General features: G+C 37.7%; 1 protein-coding gene across 1 annotated transcript; it reads right to left on the bottom strand.

Moving 5' to 3' along the window:
* Positions 1-2,577: 2,577 nt before the first annotated feature.
* ADH1C (alcohol dehydrogenase 1C (class I), gamma polypeptide) lies at positions 2,578-17,608 on the bottom strand. The gene is made up of 9 exons (XM_067736894.1): positions 17,486-17,608; positions 14,488-14,589; positions 13,735-13,873; positions 11,696-11,783; positions 11,379-11,598; positions 9,183-9,443; positions 6,185-6,320; positions 5,077-5,215; positions 2,578-2,847 (listed from the first exon to the last, which is right to left on the bottom strand). The coding sequence occupies exons 1-9, from the start codon at positions 17,501-17,503 to the stop codon at positions 2,823-2,825; spliced, it is 1,128 nt and encodes a 375-aa protein (XP_067592995.1). The 5' UTR covers positions 17,504-17,608; the 3' UTR covers positions 2,578-2,822.
* Positions 17,609-21,248: the final 3,640 nt, after the last annotated feature.

Raw genomic sequence — 21,248 nt, 5'->3', positions numbered from 1 at the left:
CTCTCTCTCAGCCATGCTGAAACATGGAATTACCTAGGAGATATTCAGTATTTAAATTTAGAATGAACTAAAATTCTTCTTGCTTCAAAGCTGTAGTTATGACCCTTTAAGGCAGTTAGACATCTCCCAAAACACTGTAAATTATTTGTTTATGGTGAGTAGTAGTTTTTTTTTTTTTTTTAATTTTTGGCTGCGTTGGGTCTTCGTTGCTGCACGCGGGCTTTCTCTAGTTGTGGCGAGCGGGGACTACTCTTCGTTGTGGTGTGCGAGCTTCTCATTGTGGTGGCTTCTCTTGTTGTGGAGCATGGGCTCTAGGCATGCAGGCTTCACTAGTTGTGGCACGCCCTAGAGCACGTGGGCTTCAGTAGTTGTGGCTCGCGGGCTCTAGAGCGCAGGCTCAGTAGTTGTGGCACACAGGCTTAGTTGCTCTGTGGCATGTGGGATCTTCCCAGACCAGGGATTGAACCTGTGTCCCTTGCATTGGCAGGTGGATTCTTAACCACTGCACCACCAGGGAAGTCCTGAGTGGTAGTCTTTAAACATCATTTTTAGATAAGAATTGTCTGATGATTTCTGACTTGCTTTTGTTCCTAATAAATCTACTGAGTTATTTGTTGACATGGCGAATACCTCAAAGAGCAAGACTGGAAAAGGAAACCAGATGCTTTACTGTCTCTTTGCTCATGTGTTAGTTTTGTTTACGAGTTATTCAGCCACCTCTGGGTTCTTTTGATGACTGTGGTAGGGCTGTGCAAGATGATCTTCTGGCCCTTGGATCCCAAGTGAATGAAATGAGTAAACCAGGTAGACATATATGACAAAAAATTTCATCAAAATGGTGTTTGGCCTCTAGGGCCCCCACTCTAGTTTTATTCTTGCCATACTAATTTTGGTTTCTCTTCCTATGCAATGGTCCATTTCCTGAATGTTTGCTGCGTATTTGACAGATAAATATAATTTGATATACTTCAATAAAATGATCAATTTCACATTTTTGGAGAATACTTAATAGAGGTTATTTGTGCAATAATCATTTGCTAACAGAATTAAGTAGTCATGTGTCTAAGAATGTAATTATTAAATACGTACTTGCTCTTACTCTACTTCAACTTCTGAGTAATTTTTTTTGTGTGTGGTACGCGGGCCTCTCACTGTTGTGGCCTCTCCCGTTGCGGAGCACAGGCTCCGGACGCGCAGGCTCAGCGGCCATGGCTCACGGGCCAGGCCTCTGTGCAACCAGTAGGATTTTATGCCCACTATTGTGACATGGGCATTTAGAACCATCTCTTTTTCCTCTGAATCTCACATTATCAGCACCAATATAAAAACATTGGAGCACCCAGTAACATGGGAACGTGGTGTTCCATGATGTCAGGACAATCTGAAAACTTAGGGACATTCTTAAAGCTCCCCTAACCCTCAATATCTCCTTCAGTATCTTTGACAAAAGAATTAAACTGTTCCCTACATTTACGTGGCACTTCATAGTTGACAAGCCTTTTCACTAGCATCATTCCATCTAATCTTCATGAAGCTGTAATGGGTTGGTAGAGTAATTTTTTAAAACAATGGATAAAATGGGTTTAGAGAGGTTGAGTAATTTACTGAAGGTCACAAATAAGTGGTAGATCACTTGCTCTAAGTCTAGAGTCCTTTCCACAATATCAAACAAATTGTAGACATGGAAACAAATCACACTTTTAAAGATAGCTAAAGCTCCTTCAAGGAATAAGCTTTTCATTACACATTTAGAGATGAAGCTCAAAGTGCAAATCTTCCCCTGAGAAAGCACTAACAAATGGGGACCATAGACTTTCACATGTGCAAAGAATTAATTCCAGGGTTATAGGCTTAAGACATGGTAGTTAATAGAAAAGTTCTAGTTTGAAAAGATTTTTGCAAAAATGTACATCTCTATGTGTATATACATCTACTTAGAAAATCTATTGCTTTGGATGTTTGTGCCATTTCTTAGTTACCCTTTTTACACTCTGTGTCCACAGCTGCTTTATTCCCATCCCTAGACTTCAAACCACCGTATTATTTTTAATTACCTTATGACTTATTTTCAGTCAATTGTAATAACTAAGATCATTTAACCAATAAAGTACTTTCTTGAGTAAAAGTTATAGACTTTTGGAATATGGTTCCAAGAGCAGTTCAGTTTTCAGATTTACTATTCAAACCTCACATTTATCACAGGTAGTATGAAACTGTAGTATAAAAACACTTCCCTTCACCTTAAAAATATGTGACATTTCCCTAAGAAATTCCCTGCACTTAGAAGTTCTGGACCTTCTCCACTTATAAATCTGAGTGTATCCTTTCGCAGACTATGTGTAGTTTTTACTGTAGGGTTTTGCTGCATTTCATAAAAAGGAAAATACAGACAGTAGAAGTACAGGTAGAGGACTTGGAGCACAATAGTCCATCACATATATGTTGGGGAATAAGTATCACGAGGACTTTCTCAATGACTAAGGCTTCAAAGACTAAGGGTGGCAAAGATACGAAAAGTGCAGAAACTCAAAAGAAATACCTTTCCTCAGTGGGAAAGATGACACGATTCAACATGAGTAGAATGATTAAGAAGGAGGGTTTATTGGACTCAATTACCCATATGATGGTTCATCTGACTCTTACTTGAATTTTAAGCATTTGCTTAAAAATGATTTCACATTAATTTTATTTCTTTTGGAAAGCCCCCATGTGTAATTTATTGGTAGTATCTCTGAAGAATAGAATTATTGATGATGTTTGGCTGATGTTTCAGATGATGGAGGAGCCGGAAGACTGCTACAAGTGAAGCCACGTGTATAGTCTCAAAATGTCAGGACGGTACGGACACTGAAACAGAAAATAAAAGATACTAATTGTTTTAATGTTTAGATAATATACACTCTTCCATGTGAGAGTACAAGGAGCACTTGATTTGTCTCTTTGAAAAGCTATCTTTGTTTCCTGCTATTTCATTCCCATCCGTAATGCACTCAAGTCAAGTCAGGTAAAACGTCATCTCATCTTTTCCTGTTGTGTTTTCTCCAACCTGAAGCTCTATTATATCCTGAATATGACTGCCATTTAGGCTTCATTATGTATTAGATTTTCAAAATATAATTTTTGAGATCCCACATGCCTTGTATAATAAGGAATACAAAATAACAATGTGTAATGATATGTTCATGCTGTTGTCACATACTATGTAGATGTTTTTCATGTATTTTATCATTTAAACTTATACTTAAACAACAATGCTAGGAGGCAGTTTCTAATATTATTTCCATTTTAGCGATTGTAGATACTGAGACTTGGAGAGACTTGCAACTTTCTTTAGATCACACATCTAGTGTGGGATCCTGGGATTTAAATACAAATACAAAGTTGCACAAACTACAAGATGATAGGTAATGTGCCTAAAGGTGCTGATAGTGTAATAAAGTTAAGACCATGTTGAAAGTTTAATAGAGCTTTGATAAAGAAATGTTTAAGGAGACTTAGAAGTAGAAAAAAAAGAATTGATTTGTACTGGGTGAGACTTTATTCTTGGAAAGATCAGAAATGTTACATTTTACTGGAACTAATGTCCTTTCCAAAAACCATCTTCTGATGGGTACTTTAGAAAAAGGTGGTCTTTGTATTTAAAAAATATATATATATATGTGTGTGTGTATATATATAATATATATGAAAAATGTATGTAGATAATTTAGAAAGTAAAGGACAGTATAAAGAAGAAAGTAAAGATAACCTGTAATCCCACAACCCAGAAATAATCAGTGTTAATATTTTCTTGAATTTTGATCAACTTTTTCTAAACATATGCAAGTTTTTATTGCTCTTATTGAAAACTTGGAACCATATTGTATATATAAGTTTGTTTTCTCTACTCTATAGCCTAAAATTACATCAGGAGAATTTCCCAATTTAATGAAATCATTTCTTTTTAAATGGCTTCATTGATTTCTAGTACATGTTTGGAATTTATTTAACTATCCCCTTAATGTTAACCTTTGGAATGTTTCCAATTTTTGATATTATAGATGAACATGCTTAAACATATGTATGTTGGCATATCTCATAATTTCTGTAGAATATATTCTCAGAAATGGCATTGCTGGGACATAGGATCTAAGTTTTATTTTTTTGTTTTGTTTTTTTAAGGTTTCTGATACAAATGACCAAACTGCTTTCTAGAAAGGATGTAATCTGGTACTGTTTGGATGCTAGTTTCTTTCCTTCCTCAATAATATTTATCAGACTAAGTGCCTAGTATGTGTTATGTGTATGGGTGCTAAAGAAATATTGTTTAAAATTGAAAACCTCATGAGAAGAAGGGTGAAGCTGCAGAAAAAGCAGGGACTATGGAACAAGAAGGGGAGAGTTAGGTAAAACTGCCTATTATTAATTGTGCCCCATATATAAATGCAAATGATAAAATTCTTCTTTTTAGGTGGTTGTAAAAGTTAAACGTTAGAGGTGGAAAATGGAACTGGCTTGTTTTCCTAAGTTTTGAAGAACACGTAAGATTTAAAGATTTAAAATAGATTATGTACCCTTCCTCTTTACAATAATTTTTATTTGTGAAAAATTCTTTGTAAATGGAAAAAAGGAATAACAATAATAGCATTTTAATGAAGTAAGTAATATCTGTATAGAAAATAATGCCTGTATAGCTCCACCAGCTCCCATAATGAGTTTTGGGGATGTCTTGAATGTAATTTAAATTTATAGCTATTAATAGTCAACCGTTTTAGGTGGCTAGGCAGGGGCTGCAGTAACTCCATGTTATAATATGACTGTGTGTCTCATTCTTTTTCCTTGCAAAGGTAAGAGTTCTCTTGTAAAGAAGGCAGAGGGCTCTGATCATTCAGATTTACTGTGACCAACATAATTTGGCTTCAACAAAACAGGCAGTGCAAAGCATTTAGCTTCTCACAACATGATCTTAAGTGTCCTACATGCAAAGATTGAACTATGAATGGAAAACCAAGGTACTGCACCCTTGCTTTCTCTCATCCTTCTACCTTTTTTTCTCTGTTAGTCAAACCGCACCATGAAAAGAAACTTAAAGTCTACCTCTTTCCTGAGCGAAGCAGGTCAAATCCTTCATTTATTTTTTCAAAGGGTAAAACATGGGTTATTAATGGATCCAGTGGAAACTTCTTAGCCATAAAATCAGCCACAAGTTTGGGGACAGAATCTTTACTTTTAAAGCCTGAAAAGGAAGTGACATCAATGTTAGATTCAGCCAGATATGAGGAGAATTGGAGAGGAGACTTTCCACATAGAATTTAAATGAAAGTTTGTAAAGTGTCCACAGACTACTATTACTGAGGTTAAGAAGAGATGGTGTGTTTCAATATCCTTTTGCGGTGGTTTGACTTTTTAATACAATCTCTCCAAACAAACTAGGGTCCTTGGTTATTAGTTCTCTCATAGAGAAATTATAGTACAGATGGTTATTCTCAAAGTGAAGAAGAAGATTTAACAATTGTCTAAATTGGGGCAGTGAGTGCAGACATAGATTATCGCTGTGGATTTCCTGGATCCTCCTAGGTATTTCAGTGCATTGTGCAGTCACAAGTATCAAAGGAGATGATGCTGAAAGATCCTTGTTAGTTTATGGGGACTCCATTAAAGTCTATCTTGGGACTTTCTGTATGCATTAGTTCCACATCTAGTTGATTTGGAGCCTGTAGATACAAAGGAACTTTAGTTTATTTTTAAACTACATTGCATTTTATTTTTTTAAATTAATTAATTAATTAATTTTGGCTGTGTTGGGTCTTTGTTGTTGCGCGCGGGCTTTCTCTAGTTGCGGTGAGCGGGGGCTACTCTTCGTTGCGGTGTGCGGGCTTCTCACTGTGGTGGCTTCTCTCGTTGCAGAGCACAGGCTCTAGGCGCACAGGCTTCAGTAATTGTGGCATGCGGGCTCAGTTGTGGCTCACAGGCTCTAGAGCACAGGCTCAGTAGTTGTGGGGCATGGGCTTAGTTGCTCCGTGGCATGTGGGATCTTCCTGGACCAGGGATCAAACCCATGTCCCCTGCATTGGCAGGTGGATTCTTAACCACTGCACCACCAGCGAAGTCCCTACACTGCATTTTAAAACCTGGCCTTGTCACTTGTAAAAAGGAAGAAATCCTGAAGTTAGTAAGAATTTGGCCCTCAAGCCTAACTACGTACCACCAAAAACAGCTCCTTTCCAGGTACGTCCAGTCAACAGCAACATGGGGTTCATAGGGAGATTTTCGGCACTAGAAGCTATTCCTACAATGACGCTTACTCCATATGCTTCGTGACAGCACAACAAGGCAGCCATCTGGAATAAAATTAATATGTAGCATCATTAAAGTGGATTTTCTGGTAGTCCCAACTTATGATACACGGTATCGTGTAATATGGATCTAGCTAAATTGTGTGTGTGTGGCGGGAGGAGATTATGCCTTTTTCTTCATTCCCCATTATTTCCTGAAGCCACTAGGTGTGGCTTTAGAAAATGCCCAGAAGATATTTTTGAGTGAGACAATAGATGAATGAATTTGTATGTTTGTATGTACTTAAGTCTTCTTTAGAAAATAATAAAGTGGCAAATCTCATTACATATATGTAATCTGATTCCTCAAATAAAGGTAATGTTTATCATCACATGACCCCTGGGCAATCTGAGTTAGTTAACTCATTCTTCATTTACTTATTAAGATATTTTGAACTCAGTACTTTGAACCAGGTATTTTGATGGTGAACCCGATACAAGGTCAATTACATCATCAACATTTCTCTCTTTCCCACTTCACAGTCTCCCTTTTTAATGGATCCCCATTTCTACCGCCCATTTCTAGTGGACACTTTTTTCTTAATTTATGTACTTTATTTTTTTACAGTTTTGTTGAAGTATGATTGACAAATAAAAATTGTTTATTTTTAGGTTGTACAATGTGATTTTTTAGGGTGAACAATGTGATTATTTAATATACCATGTGAAATGATTACCACAATCAAGTTAATTCACATTCATCACCTCACATAGCTACTACCTTTTTTTGTAGTGAGAACATCTGAGATCTACTCTCTTAGCAAATTTGAAGTATACAGTATAGTAGTATTAACTATAATAACCATGCTGTACGTGGAAGTCTCCAGAACTTACTCATAACTAAAAGTTTGTACTCTTTGACATCTACCCATTATTCCTCCCCCACTCCTCCAGACCCTGGCCACCACTGTTCTACTCAGTGGTTCTAAGAATTTGATTTTTTTAGTTTCCACATGTAAGAGAGGTCATATAATATTTGTCTTTCTGTGTCTGCCTTATTTCACTTTGCATAATGTCCTGCGGGTTATTCCATGTTGTTGCAAATGGCAGGACTTCTTTTTTATGGCTGAATAATACTCATTCATATGAATTATATTATTGAATATATTATTGAATAGAATATATATGAATATATATATTATATATACATCACAATTTCTTTATCTGTTCATCCATCAATGGACATGTAGGTTGTTTCCATATCTTGGCTATTATGAATAATGCTGCAGTGAACATGGGGGTGCAGATAGTGATTTCTATATTCTTTGGATATATACCCAGAAGTGGGATTGCTGGATCATATGGTAGTTCTATCTTAAATTTTTGGAGGAACCCTTTATACTGCTTTTCATAATGGCTGTACCAATTTTACATTCCCACCAACAGTGCACAAAATTCCCTTTCCTCCACACAATCTCCAACACTTGTTATTGCTTGTCTTTTGATAATAGCCACTCTAACAGGGATGAGGTAATATCTCTCTGTGGTTCTGATTTGCATTTCCCTGGTGATTAATGATGTTGAGCACCTTTCCATATAGTTGTTGACCTAAAATGGGCATGTTTTAAATGTGCTTTTAACTCCTGTGTGACTTTACTTTAAACTACACCTATTACTCTGGAACTTGAAAAGAAAGCCTTTCCCCTCCAGTCAGGTTTTTAAGCAGGTTTGCAGTAAGAAAGTCATTTAAGATCCCCCCCTGAAATATATAATAATCAGTCCTTTGATTTTGGAGTATGACATTTGGAAGACCAGAGAACTTTAGAACATGTGGCTATCAGACATTTAAAACAGTCCAATTCCACAAGAGAAAATGGAGGGGAAACCATAGAAAAATGGCATAAGGAGAAAGGCTAGAGCCTTGGAAAAAGTTGGATTGTATTGGAACTTCAGTCATCTATGACATATTGTCCCAGGTCAAGGCTGCAAAGAGCTTTACTCTTTAGGTGCTGCTTCTTACTACCAACACTGCTGGGGCTTACTGGAGAACCTTAAAAGGGGGCTTTTTTTTGTTGGTCTCTGGGGGTGTTTTCATTAGGATTCTAGAGAATTCTGGTTAGGTGAAATGTAGCTAGGGATGTGTTCTCTGTTGCAATTGATAATTGTAATTATTTGAAAGTAATATGTATATTTTAAAGACGATGTAAGTGCTGCAAGATTGCAAACAGTACTGTACGTTGATGACCCCAGCTGACATTTATTAATAAGAGCTTGCTACTGACAGGTGGCACGTGCTAAGTATTTTACATGTTTATCTCACTTAATCCAGAAACAACACTATGAGATACATATCACTTAAATTTTTTGGGTGGAAAAACCTGTTGACTTTTTAAAGTATTCAGTTCAACACACAGATTCGAATGCGTATTATGTACCAGGCACTGTGCTGCGTGCTGTGGTAAAAACAGGGCATATTTTCTGTTAATAAAATGATACGGAGCCTAAAGTTGCTCATTTTTTCTTTTGGCCAAAATATGATATCCATTAAAACCTATAAAAATCGTCAAACCATTTTTTGTTAAGAATGTGGGGGAAAAATCAAACTTGCCAACTTGAAACCAGAATTTATATTCTTTATATTGACTTGAGGTTGAATTTTTTGAACTAAAAATTAAAATAAATTTATGATGGCTCAATAAAAAAACCCTCTTCTGTCTCTAAAAAGGAAATAATACTTGTGACAGTTATATGTAACTGATGGAATGAGATTCCTCATAATAATAATTAAGCAATCCAGGTAACAAATAGGAGATGGAAAATTGCCATAGTTTAAAAAATATTCTTTATATATAATGTTTATATTCTGCTGCATAAAAGTAGACTCTAGAATGCAGAAGCTGATGTCTCAAGGCATTTCAGGGTACATACCATGGTGTCAAAACGACCGATGACTTCAAATGAAAAATCCACACCTCCACCACTCATTTCCTTCAGCACCTCCTGGATGGGTTTCTCATAGTCCCGAGGGTTGATGCACTCAGTGGCACCCACCTCTTTGGCCTTTACAAATTTGTCTTTGTTGATGTCCACTGCAATGATCCTGGCTGCTCCAGCTGCCTTACAGCCTATGATAACAGACAGACCAACTCCTCCGAGGCCAAACACGGCACAGGTGGAGCCCTGGGTGACCTGTGTTTTCAGAAAATGCAAATACAGATTAATGACTGTTAGAAAGAGCCTAAATTGTATAAAGTGCCATGCTTTTCCCTTGTCAGGAGCGACTCAAACTATGTCCATCTGTTTTCAAAACTTCTTTTGGCTTCAGCTGCTTCATGTTTAAAATGAAGGGGTTGAATTAGATCAGTGGTTCTCAAATTTTGCTAGACATAAGACTCACCTGGGGAGCTTTGAAAAAGAATCTCAACACCCAGGTCACAGCCCATAAGCAATTAAATCAGACTCTCTGCAGGTGAGACTGAGTCTCCAGGTGACTCCAATGGGAAACCCAAGCTGGGAGCCAGTGGACTGGATGATCTTTGAGCTCTAAATGCTAGTGACCCCCCTTAAAGAGAATCTATTGATAGCCAGCTTCAGTCCATCACACATACACAAACACAATTTTGGGGAAATTAAATAATAAGTAGAAGAGAGGAGACTGAAAAAAAATAATCCAATTGAACCCTCAATAATTAACTCCTTTTTTCATTAACTTTCAGTAGTCATGATCAGTATAATGAGAGCAGAAATTATCGGTGAAGCATAGAAGAGTTATCCTCGGCTTAAAGCAAACTTAACAACAGGGGAAATTTAACAGGTAAGTTTAAGATAATACTGCTTGGGACCGGTGTGCTCTGAGTGGGTCTTTATGTCTGCTTTTTAAAATACACTAATGAAGAATAATGCAATGAAAAGCTAGTCTGTACTTTAATAATGGATGAAATTCATCATCACAAGTGCTTCTTGGCTTCTGTGTGTAGGTTCAGTTGGACCACCTGCTCAGATGAGGCAATTGCACAAGGGACTTAGTGCTAGGCTCACAGAAATTTGGAAAACACGTGCTCTCAATTGTTTAACTTGCCTAAGGAACTGTTTAATAAACCTGATCTGCTACAGTTAGCCTTCAGTGTGGGTGAAATGTTCCTCCTGTCCCAAGTAAACATTCTGTGGGGCACAACACCATTTTTTTACCTTAGAAAAACATGAGGCTTGTGGTTGTGATTTAAAAGTGCTGGTAATTATGTATTATGGTTTATGATTCAGCAGGAGTTTTGAGAAAGAAGCTAGTCACAGCTGTCATATTAACCAGTTGTGAGATTTTGGGCAAATAGCTCTATGTCTCTGGACCTCAGTTTCATAAAATGAAAGGATACTACTAGATTTCCAGCCTTTTGGGAAGAGGAGCCTTTAAAGAATTTCTCCTTAAAATCTACCACTTCTGAAGTGTGTGTGTGTGTGTGTGTGTGTGTGTGTGTGTGTATTTGTGGCAGGGGTGGAGGTATAGCAGTGGAATAAATGCTTCATGCATCATTGAAGCTTCATTGCTTTCCTCGTAGAGATCCACAGAGCGGGTATGTTGGCGACCCTCAGTTTGGAAGCATATCGGCATATCAGGTAAGGCTTTGAAATGTACTGTTGGTCATAATTCTGGGAGTAGAAGATCCATGGACTAGATACTCCTCAAAGGCAACGCCTTCATTTCATTTACTTTTCCTGACGCAGAACTTAGTGGAAACTGCTGTGTATGGCTCATGTTGGTGCTAACTACAAAATGAATGACAAAACGAGCTCCCAGCTCTAAAATTTAGTAATCCCATAGAAAAACACATGTAGAAGAATAATTATTGAAAACATCTTTACTTTCTCTTAGTTAATTATCAACAGCTTTTCATTTGTGATTAACAGATAAATTTTCTAGGATGCGCTCTCAATTCCTTCTGAGGGCATTTTCTACTTATAATCAACAGACTCGATTCTATGGAGCATGTCAATATTATTACGGTGGTGGGGGGAGAAGCTACCAGTAAATCTGTGTAGCATGATCTCTGATTCCTGTGAGAAGCTGCTCTCCTTTTAGCTCCTGACAGTCTGAGTGTAGCTGGTTTTATCACCCATTGTAATTCCTACCTTGGCAACTTTGACCGCAGACCCATAACCAGTAGAAAATCCACAGCCAATGAGACAGACTTTCTCCAGCGGTGAGTCTGCATCAATCTTGGCCACCGACATCTCATCCACCACTGTGTACTGAGTGAAGGTGCTGGTGCCGATGAAATGGTAGATGGGCTTCCCTCTGCAGGTGAACCTGCTGGTACCATCCATAAGGGTCCCCCGAGGCTTGGTCATACTGGTCAGTGCAACACACAGGCACATGAGGGTATGAGACAGGAGTATAACTGATGTGCAAATTCCTTGGCTGCATAAGGAGAGTATCAGAAACTTACCTGTTTTTCAGGCAGAAATTGCCTTCCGGGTGTTTACAAACACTGCACTTTCCACACTGGGGAACAAAGAGTGGGATGACTTTATCACCTGGGGAAGGGGGTAAAACAAATTCTTCTTAAATTTCTACCCAGGAATTAATAGAGCTAGAGCTTAGAACTTACACATATGTATTAGAGGCACTTGACTTTGAAAAGTCTCCAACAATAGGGTCCAGTCAGCACTATGTCTTGGTCATTGCCTGCCAGCATCGTTACCAGTTTGGGTTTATATATGCCTGAAGATGCCCAAAGAAAATGCAAATGTGGAAACCAACATGGATTTTTAGAAGTGGTTCCACTGTGTTGATAGTTATCTTTTATTGTGTGCCCTTTCTCTTGGGGATTTTATATGTATCATCTCATTTAATCCTTAATAATTAAAACAAATATTCTCACTGTAAGTGTAAATATAAATTTAAGTTGTGAGCAGGCTGCCATAGTTCCACTAGATGATCCAGTATTTTGTAATAGTTTGGGATACAATAACAATGAGAATCTCAACAACTATTTCTTGGCTTTTCAAAGTGATTATGCTTATCTCTACTATGAAATGAGTCCTTTAAAAAATTCTTTTTTAAGGAAAACAAACAAAAATAGGACACATAAGAATTTAAGAAATGCTTTTGAAAACCTCAACCCTCAATAATAAGTTAGACACTTTCTTTTAGGATAAGAACTGACTTTCCAATGTTTGTAGCTGATAATTTGTGAATAGTTCATTTTTACTGCTATGGTGGAGGGAGCAGGGGTGAAAAGTAGGGGTGTTGGGCTTCCCTGGTGGCGCAGTGGTTGAGAGTCCGCCTGCCGATGCAGGGGACACAGGTTCATGCCCCGGTCCGGGAAGATCCCACATGCTGCGGAGCGGCTGGGCACGTGAGCCATGGCTGCTGAGCCTGCGTGTCCGGAGCCTGTGCTCGGCAATGGGAGAGGCCACAACAGTGAGAGGCCCGCGTACCGCAAAAAAAAAAAAAAAAAGTAGGGGTGTCATTTATTATTAATAGATTTCTAACTAAAGGAAATACTGAGAGCTGAAACTCAAACCAGACAACTGATTTTATTATTTTCTGTTCACAGGTCAATTAAGTATTTGGTGAGCAGGGAGGTCAAATCTACTGGCTAAAGTGATTTTTTAGAATTAAAAATATTTATTTTTAATCATCTATACTACTTATCCAAAAGACTCAGAAAGATAACATTTAATAGATAAACTTTATATGAGATGATAGTGTGGAAATTTTCTGTTTATTCACAGTTTACCTCTAAAAATATTTATCTGTATTAATACACAATAATATTAGGATACAATAAATATTAAAGAAAAATAGTACTTGGTAACCAGTCACATTTAATCATGGTTAAAGGTAATAAAACAGATATTGTTTATGGCAGGATGCCTTCTGCTAGTTCTCTTTCATTTCCTGCCAACTAGTCTGTTTCGTTCATTCCGTGTTCAGGAAAGAAGGCCATATTGGAAGGGGAAATCAGTGAATGGGCTCCACTTCCCACCTGAGAAGAGATAATGTTGATTCAGTCATGGCCTCACAATCCCCATTGTGTGAAGTCAGTACAGAACAGGTTCCATACACTGATCTAGAGGCTCAGGACACAGACATGTTTTTTCCCTTGTCTCATCTGTAGTTTAATTTGGACCTGATAGAAGACAATGCTTAGCAACACTAAAATGGGAATTAATTCATTATGAACTCCACCCTGGCAGGCACTGGGTCTTTTTTGATCCTCATGTATTCCCTGGATCTAACATGGTGGCTGACATCTAGCAGGTCCTCAAGAAATACTTGCTGAAGGAGAGAATACAGGAGTGCATGGATGCATACATGCCTGAGACAGGCAGGGAGGGAGGAAAGGAAGAGACCTCCAGTCAAGTCCTAGCTCAGCCTTGAGCAAGTTCTTTCATCTCTTATTACTTCAGTGTCATCACCCAGGCTGGATCATCTTGGGGTCCTGAACCAAAGCACACTCCCCAACTGTGAATTCTGTACCTGGTTTTACTGTAGTCACCCCTTCTCCAATGCTCTCCACAATGCCGGCTGCCTCATGGCCTATGATCGCAGGAAGAGGTGTGACCAAAGATCCATTAATCGCATGGTCATCTGAGCGACAGACTCCTGTGGCCACCACCTACAGGGTAAAGGGAGGATGATTAGATTCAGAAAAGATTATGACCCTCACTCAGATGGACTTAACATACCCAGTTTCCTGAATTTGCGCTAAAGAGTTTTCACTGACAATTCCTACTCTTCCCAAATACAGATTCAATTTATACCCAAGATTATTCAGCCTAAAACCCTCCTCTACTTTCCTTTCATGCATTAAACAATTTGGAATAATCTGTGAAATAATTGTTTCTGAAATAGTTAAGTCATATAATATACAAGGAGGCAATCTTTTGTATAGAAGTAGGAAATGCAGATTAGCACCAAGAAAATAGTTACTTAAATGCTACCATCTAATGCTAATTGATTTAAAATCTGGATATATATTCCTTTGCACCTATTTTTCTGTATTAACACATAAATTCTTTTTTATTTTACTAGGTTTATACTGTATATACTCTTTGGTCTCTTTTTAAAAAATTTAACAATTTATACTTACAACTTTCCTTGGCAACGAATGTAATTCCACTGTCTGGATAACCATATGAAAAGTGCCTCTTAATGGATTTTGGTTATTTTCATTGTTACTCTCTGAAATTTTTAAACCTAAGATTAAATAGAAATGGAAGGAAGTTTTACCTTAATACGAACTTCATAGGCCTTAGGGGGTGCAACCTCCACCTCCTCAATGGAAAATGGTTTTTTGAGCTCCCATAGCACAGCTGCTTTGCATTTTATTACCTGAAAATTGAACAGAAAGATGATACCAGTTTTTCCCGACCCTTGAAGTCAGGGATTGTGTCTTTTACCTTTTTACGTGCAATATCTAGCCCCATGTCTAGAAACTAACATTGTTCCACAGAAATGAAAACCTTTGATTTGCAAAAAGAATAATAGTACCTCTTTATAAAAATGTGTAAAGCAATACCACAAGGAAAGAGAAACAGAATTAACTATAGTGAGACACTGAGATAAAATGGAATATATTCTTTTATGAAGAAAGAACACCATAGGTTTTTTTTCCTCTAAGGATTGTTTATTGCTTCTATTTCCTAATGCAGTCCTGAAATTGGTTGTTTACCCAAAACTATTGGCTCGTACGTGAAGTTCTAAATCACTATCACTTTGCTGACAGATTCAGTGTCTGTTCACATGATACTGATTTCTCCCTTGCTCAGTTCTCCACTTAAGCCAAAATGATCTGACTTTATGATTCCAGTTATGGACTTGCCTCCCTGCCTAGGGTTTCTCTCTATATATTTGCCTGTTCCTTTGATTTTCTCTCTACACTTGTTCTATGTGCTATTTGTTTGCATCACTTATTTGAAAGTTAGCTTTGGCAGCTCTGTTTTGTTATATAATTTATGTATAGGGATTTCTTCCAGATTACACTTGAGCCCAAAATTGTAGCGATTAAAACTCTACACACACACAACACACACACACACACACACACACACGCATATATTTAAAAATGGGACAACTGTGTATTTGACTTTCTAACTAGCATAGCTTACTTACAGGTGTTCTTACAAATAAAAGTTGAACACATTTTTAGTGCTTGGGAATGTAGTATAAGACTTGTGTTCATTTTTGCAAAGCTTGTATAGTTGACAGTTTTTTTCTAGAGAGAATTAACATATTGCAAATACGATAAAAATTCAATTGAAATTTATCTGATAATTTATTTTCATTATTTGTATGCCAAATCCTTCTACTTTGCAAAGTGTTTGTCATGGTCAATTCCACAATAAATATAAGAGTACTTGGAAATAATACACTAACGGTAGATAGGTGTTGATTATTGGGTGCCAATGATGTAGCAGGCACAAGTGGCTGTGCTGGGTGAGTTCTTGATACATGTTTGACTTTTAAACTTTACAGGGCAGTATTATTGAACTATTAGTCTTATTTTACAGATGAAAAGATTGAGGCTCAACTGATTTAGTAATTGACTAAACACTTCTCAATCACAAAGCTGGGTGTCCAAAGAATTAACATCATTTTATCTTTTCACTACTTGATGGTAGTAAAAGATTAACAAAAGGTTAGAGGTTAGATAGCAATAACAGCAATAATAGCAGTGACTGGTATTTATTAAATTATTTCTATGTACCAGGCACTATTTTCAATGCTTTCCAGTATGAAAAAATTTAATATGAATTTATTAAATTCTCACAACCACCTTATGAAAGTAGGTATTATTATTGTTGCCATTTAGCATTTGAAGAACATACAATGCAGGAAGGGTAAACATAAATGAAGTGTTATCGTAGCTAAAAGTTATTGATGTTGCACCTGAGGAGTGAGAATTGATTGCCTATAATTTATAATTATCATTAATACATTTGGTTTACCCTTTTGATCTCTGAACTCTTTCAAGCTGAGTTTTGGAAAATTTAGTTTTTCTTTTTCTTTACTATTCTTCATTTGAAATGTAATATGCCACTGTAAATGCTAATCAGTAATGGATGAAAATAAAGTTAGAATAAGAAAACTGACAATTGGTTACCCATAAGATTTCCAACCAATCTCATTGATATAGGCCTTTTGTGTGTCACACAGTGTGCGTAGAAACCTCAGAATCTTTCAGTTGAGTCATCATAGCAAGATATTATATTGTGCAATCAACTCCTAATACAGCAAACCTACTGGAAACAGTTACACAGGCTTTTGCCGTGAAGAAGTTAAACAACATGAATTGATTGTATTGAATAACCACATGTATTTCTCTGCACCTGTAAGCACATTGAACAAATAAACATGAATCTATGGAAGACTTAGAACCAAGTATCTCTGTTCCCAGTGCTAATAAGTGGTTCAAACTGTATCAGTATTAACTTTTTTTTTTTTTTAAATCATATTGACTTTTACATGAAGAAGATGTCGTTCTTTAGCAGTGGTCCCCAACGTTTTGGCACCAGGGACTGGTTTCGTGGAAGATAATTTTTCCACGGACGGGGGGGTGGGGGAAGGGGGATGGTTTAGGGGGTAATTCGAGCGATGGGGACCAGCAGATGAAGCTTCACTGGCTGGCCTGCCTTTCACCTTCTGCTGTGAGGCCAGGTTTCTAAGCAGCCCAGGGGTTGGGGACAACTGTTCTATAGGATTTCTATGGAAATTTCCTGAATTGTGCCATAATAGGACCCTTTTAAATCAGAATTTGCATGTTGATGTTGGTTTGTTTAGTCTTGATTGTTCTAATGCTTTGAGATCAATAAAAGTTTTATCACACTTAAGTTTCCTGTACTCATAAAAAGAATATGATTATAAAGAATAGCATTCATATTATGGTATCTTAACATAAAGATAACTTCTTGATAAAAACATTTCATTTCTAACTTTAGACTTGAAAATTACTCATGATTGGATGTACTACTTCACATTTATTTAATATATGAAATATAGACTGTAATAAGTATAATGCTATACATTTTGTTAAAGATATTTAGGTATTGCCCATCTCTTGTAGTTTAATATACCTTGTATATTGAAGCCTATATATTCTATGTTGTATTTCAGTATATATTATTTCTAATTTATATATGAATTTTAAGTTATTCATTAAATACTGTATCTCTTTGTGTATTATATTAATTAGAATATAATTCCAAAAGTAAAAAATAAATTGCCTTACTTTTCCTGCTGTACTCATGTTTCTGCTTTCTCTGCAGGCCAGGAGACGTGAATTCTTACAGACTCTTCCCTGCTTAAGTATGTACAACAGATATATTGCACAGATTATTGTTTGCTTGGATAATGCCCAATTCTACACATGTGATCTGGGATCTTTAAGCCCCTCCCATCAGCTTATTTTTGACCAAGTCAAATCAGGAAGAACAGTGCACTCAAACACTGACTTTGTTTGCAATATGCTAATTTCAGGTAACATCTTGATTTCATCAGGTTAAATATTTCCCTAGATATATCTTTTTCCTGGATTACGTATTTCTCTTCTCTCAGTCCCACACAGGGTGTTCAGAGTTCTGTTTTCCCTTTGTGTGAACTAAGCTCCAACTTCTAATCCACATAATGCAGTTAGCAAGGCGGAGGAGTAAGAAAGCAGCACAAATGCCTTAGGACGGAGAGAGTTACAAGCCTGAGGAATGTGTTTGCTTCAGCACTCTCCTCCTCTTCACAGCAGAGAAGTCAGACACCAGTCAGTGACAGCAAAGGTGCTCACTGTTTCTGGCATTCCTGCTCCACTCAATACCAATTAGCACTGGCTGGGAACTTCCCTGTTCCAGACACTCAGCTGGGTACCGTGGGGTGACAATGATGGATAAGAGATGGCCTCTACCCGTGCCAGGAGGCATTATGAGGCAGTGGTTATAGCATGACCTTGGATTTGAGCAGACCCTATCCTTACTAGCTGCGTGAACTTGGTCTTGTTATTTAACTGTCCTTGGCCTTAGTTTCCTTATCTGTAAAATGAGGATGAGTAGTAGTGCCACCTGAAAAGGTTGTTTGATGGACAAATGAGTTAATCCTTTTAAAGCACTTAGGGGGCCTGACACACAGGACAGCCTTTAATAAGTGTTAGCTACAATGATCATCCATAAAAGTAAACTCACAGTCTATGGGGGAAAAAGACACAGGCAACCAAGTCAGACCATCTGTGATGTTCTATATCAGAGGGAGGGCGTTCTGACCGAAGGACTCAGAGGAGGCTTTGTAGAGAGAAGACATTTAAGATAGAAACAAAATAATGATCATTTTGGCAATTAGTCAAGAAAACTCCTGTGCATTTCCGTTGTCCTTCATTCAGTGCAGTGAGTATGAGAAAGAGTTTGTTTTTTAATAAATCTCAAGTCTTTTACCAGCACTTGGAGGACATAGTGCATTCAACTACTTAATTAGATTTAGTCTGTCAACATGTATATGTTAACAGAAAGGGTATGTTTCTCTGGAATTGTCAAGGGAACAACACTATTGTCTGTTTCCAACTTTACTTATGCAGGTGTAGAAAGTCATACTAGGGTTGCACTACATCCACCAAGAGGAGAGGCAAGAAAGGTCTTCCATCTCACTGTGGTCTTATAATCATTGAGTAGGCGCCACTTCTAAGGAATGGCCACCACCCAGCTCTCACCCACCTTAACTTGTGGAGGAGAGCAGTGCGAAGAAAAGGAGTCTGACCACTTTTCAGAGATTCTGGATGGTATCAAGGGGCTGATATGTCCTAACCAATTTGAAAGACTCATGGGATTCGTGTGTTTATAGGATAATGGAAGAATAGGGTATCAGGAATAATGTAAGATACAAATTTACAGGAAGCTAATGGCCACCATTAATTGAGCACCTACTATGCTTCCAGAACTCTACTGGGAGTTTTTCCTACATTCTCATATACAATCCTCAGAGCAATCCTACAAGGAAGCTACTAGTATTATTCCCATTTTACAGATGAGATAAGAGAAGCTCAGAAATTATACATCCCTAAATATCCTTTCTAAGTCAGAAATATTGGCTTCAAGAACATCAAGATACTCAGGCTGATGTTAATAAGAGTGTTAGGGTATGAATATAATAGGCAATCACATAAGCATCAAAGGACAAGAAGTGAGTGGTATGCCCTGAAAAAGTGAAATATCAGGGCTAACTGACTATTTCATATCTTTGATTCCCTCTCCCTCTCTTTCTCTCTCACTCTCTCTTTCTCTCTCAGAACATAGCTTGGCCGTAAGTCTTCTATCTTTTGACTAAAGTCTCTCCATCAAGCAGTTGGATCAGGTGTTATCTTAGTCTGCCTGGGCTGCTATAACAAAAATATCATAGACTGGGTAGTTTAAACAATAAACATTTATTTTTCATAGTTCTGGAGGCTGGGGAGTCCAAGGTCAAGGTGCTGGCGGATTCTGTGTCTGGTGAGAGCCTACTTCCTGTTCATAGATGGCCGTCTTTTCAATGTGTCCTCACATGGTGAAAGGAGCAAGGGAGTGCTCTAGGGCCTCTTTTATAAGGGCACTAATCTCACTCACGAGGGCTCCACTCTCATGAACTAGTCACCTCCCAAAGGCCCCACCTCCAAATACCAGCTATTGGGGATTAGGTTCAAACATATGAATTTTGGGGAACGCACACATCAGTCTGTATCAGGTGTCCGGCCATGAAATAGTCAGTTAAAAATAGATGGTTGAGTTTATGCAGCTGTAGAGAGCTATACCATCTCTAATGGTATCATGAAGCTGGAAAGTGGCAGTGGAAGAATCCTAAACGAGGTCTGCCCAATTCAGAAACCCATATTTTCCCCACTACTTTATAAAAAGAAGGCAGGGCAGAACAGGATTTGAATAAGACATTCAGCTATCTATCCACAAAGGTGGCCCCCACATTTTATAAGGCCTGAGAAAGAACTCTTTAGCAAGGAGATCAGAAACCATCCAATCCAAATTCCTTATTTTATGGCCAAATGACTTGGCAAAGCAATGTGGTTAATATTTACTTAAAAGATATTTGGAAAGGAAAAAGATGTAACTCTTCTCATGGGTGCATAAATAATCTAATAGCTTTCAAATATTGTGGGGTTTGGGCAAGGTAAAGAGGGAGATTAGCAACAGCCAAACATTTACGTTGCTATGGCAATATGTTTAAACTGCCCAAATCCAATACTACAAATCAAGTATTGGACTTCCCTGGTGGCGCAGTGGTTAAGAATCCGCCTGTCAATACTGGGGACGTGGGTTTGAGCCCTGGTCCCGGAAGATCCCACATGCCATGGAGCAACTAAGCCCGTGCAGCACAACTAGTGAGCCTGCGCTCTAGAGCCCGAGCTACAGCTACTGAGTATGCGTGCCACAACTACTGAAGCCCACACACCTAGGGCCCATGCTCCATAACAAGAGAAGCCACCGCAGTGAGAAGCCCACACACTGCGATGAAGAGTAGCCCCTGCTCGCCACAACTAGAGAAAGCCTGCATGCAGCAACAAAGAACCAACATGGCCAAAAATAAAATATAAAATAAATTAATTTTAAAAAAACAAATCAAGTATTTACTTAACATTTTACTTTGACATTGAAGCCTAAGTTTTTGAGAGAGTTAAAGTTATCTCCTTTTCCCCCAAGTTAGAAAATATTTTGGCAACTTTGACCCCTGATCCTGACCTAAAGAGCATGTATAGAATGTTTAAAATATTTGTTTGTAGATCTCCTTGTGAAGGTCTTAGGAAATAATCTCAGAGAAGTGTTGAGACAAAGCCATGCAGATTTTCTTGACAGTTTTCTCTGAGTTCCAAATTCGAATTATCTGAATGTGTAGCAGATGTTTTAGTGAAATATTATGGATCAGTATGCTGAAGTGCTACTCAGATGGTAATTTTTGAGATGATGCAGAAACAGAAATATTCTGTAATGATTTTTTAAAAATTGAAGTATAGTTGATTTAGAGTGCTGTTTTAG

Source organism: Pseudorca crassidens, chromosome 4, assembly GCF_039906515.1.
Source record: "Pseudorca crassidens isolate mPseCra1 chromosome 4, mPseCra1.hap1, whole genome shotgun sequence".
NCBI lineage: Eukaryota > Metazoa > Chordata > Mammalia > Artiodactyla > Delphinidae > Pseudorca > Pseudorca crassidens.
Note: the sequence above shows the minus strand (reverse complement) of the source record. Positions and strands in the feature narration are given on the sequence as shown.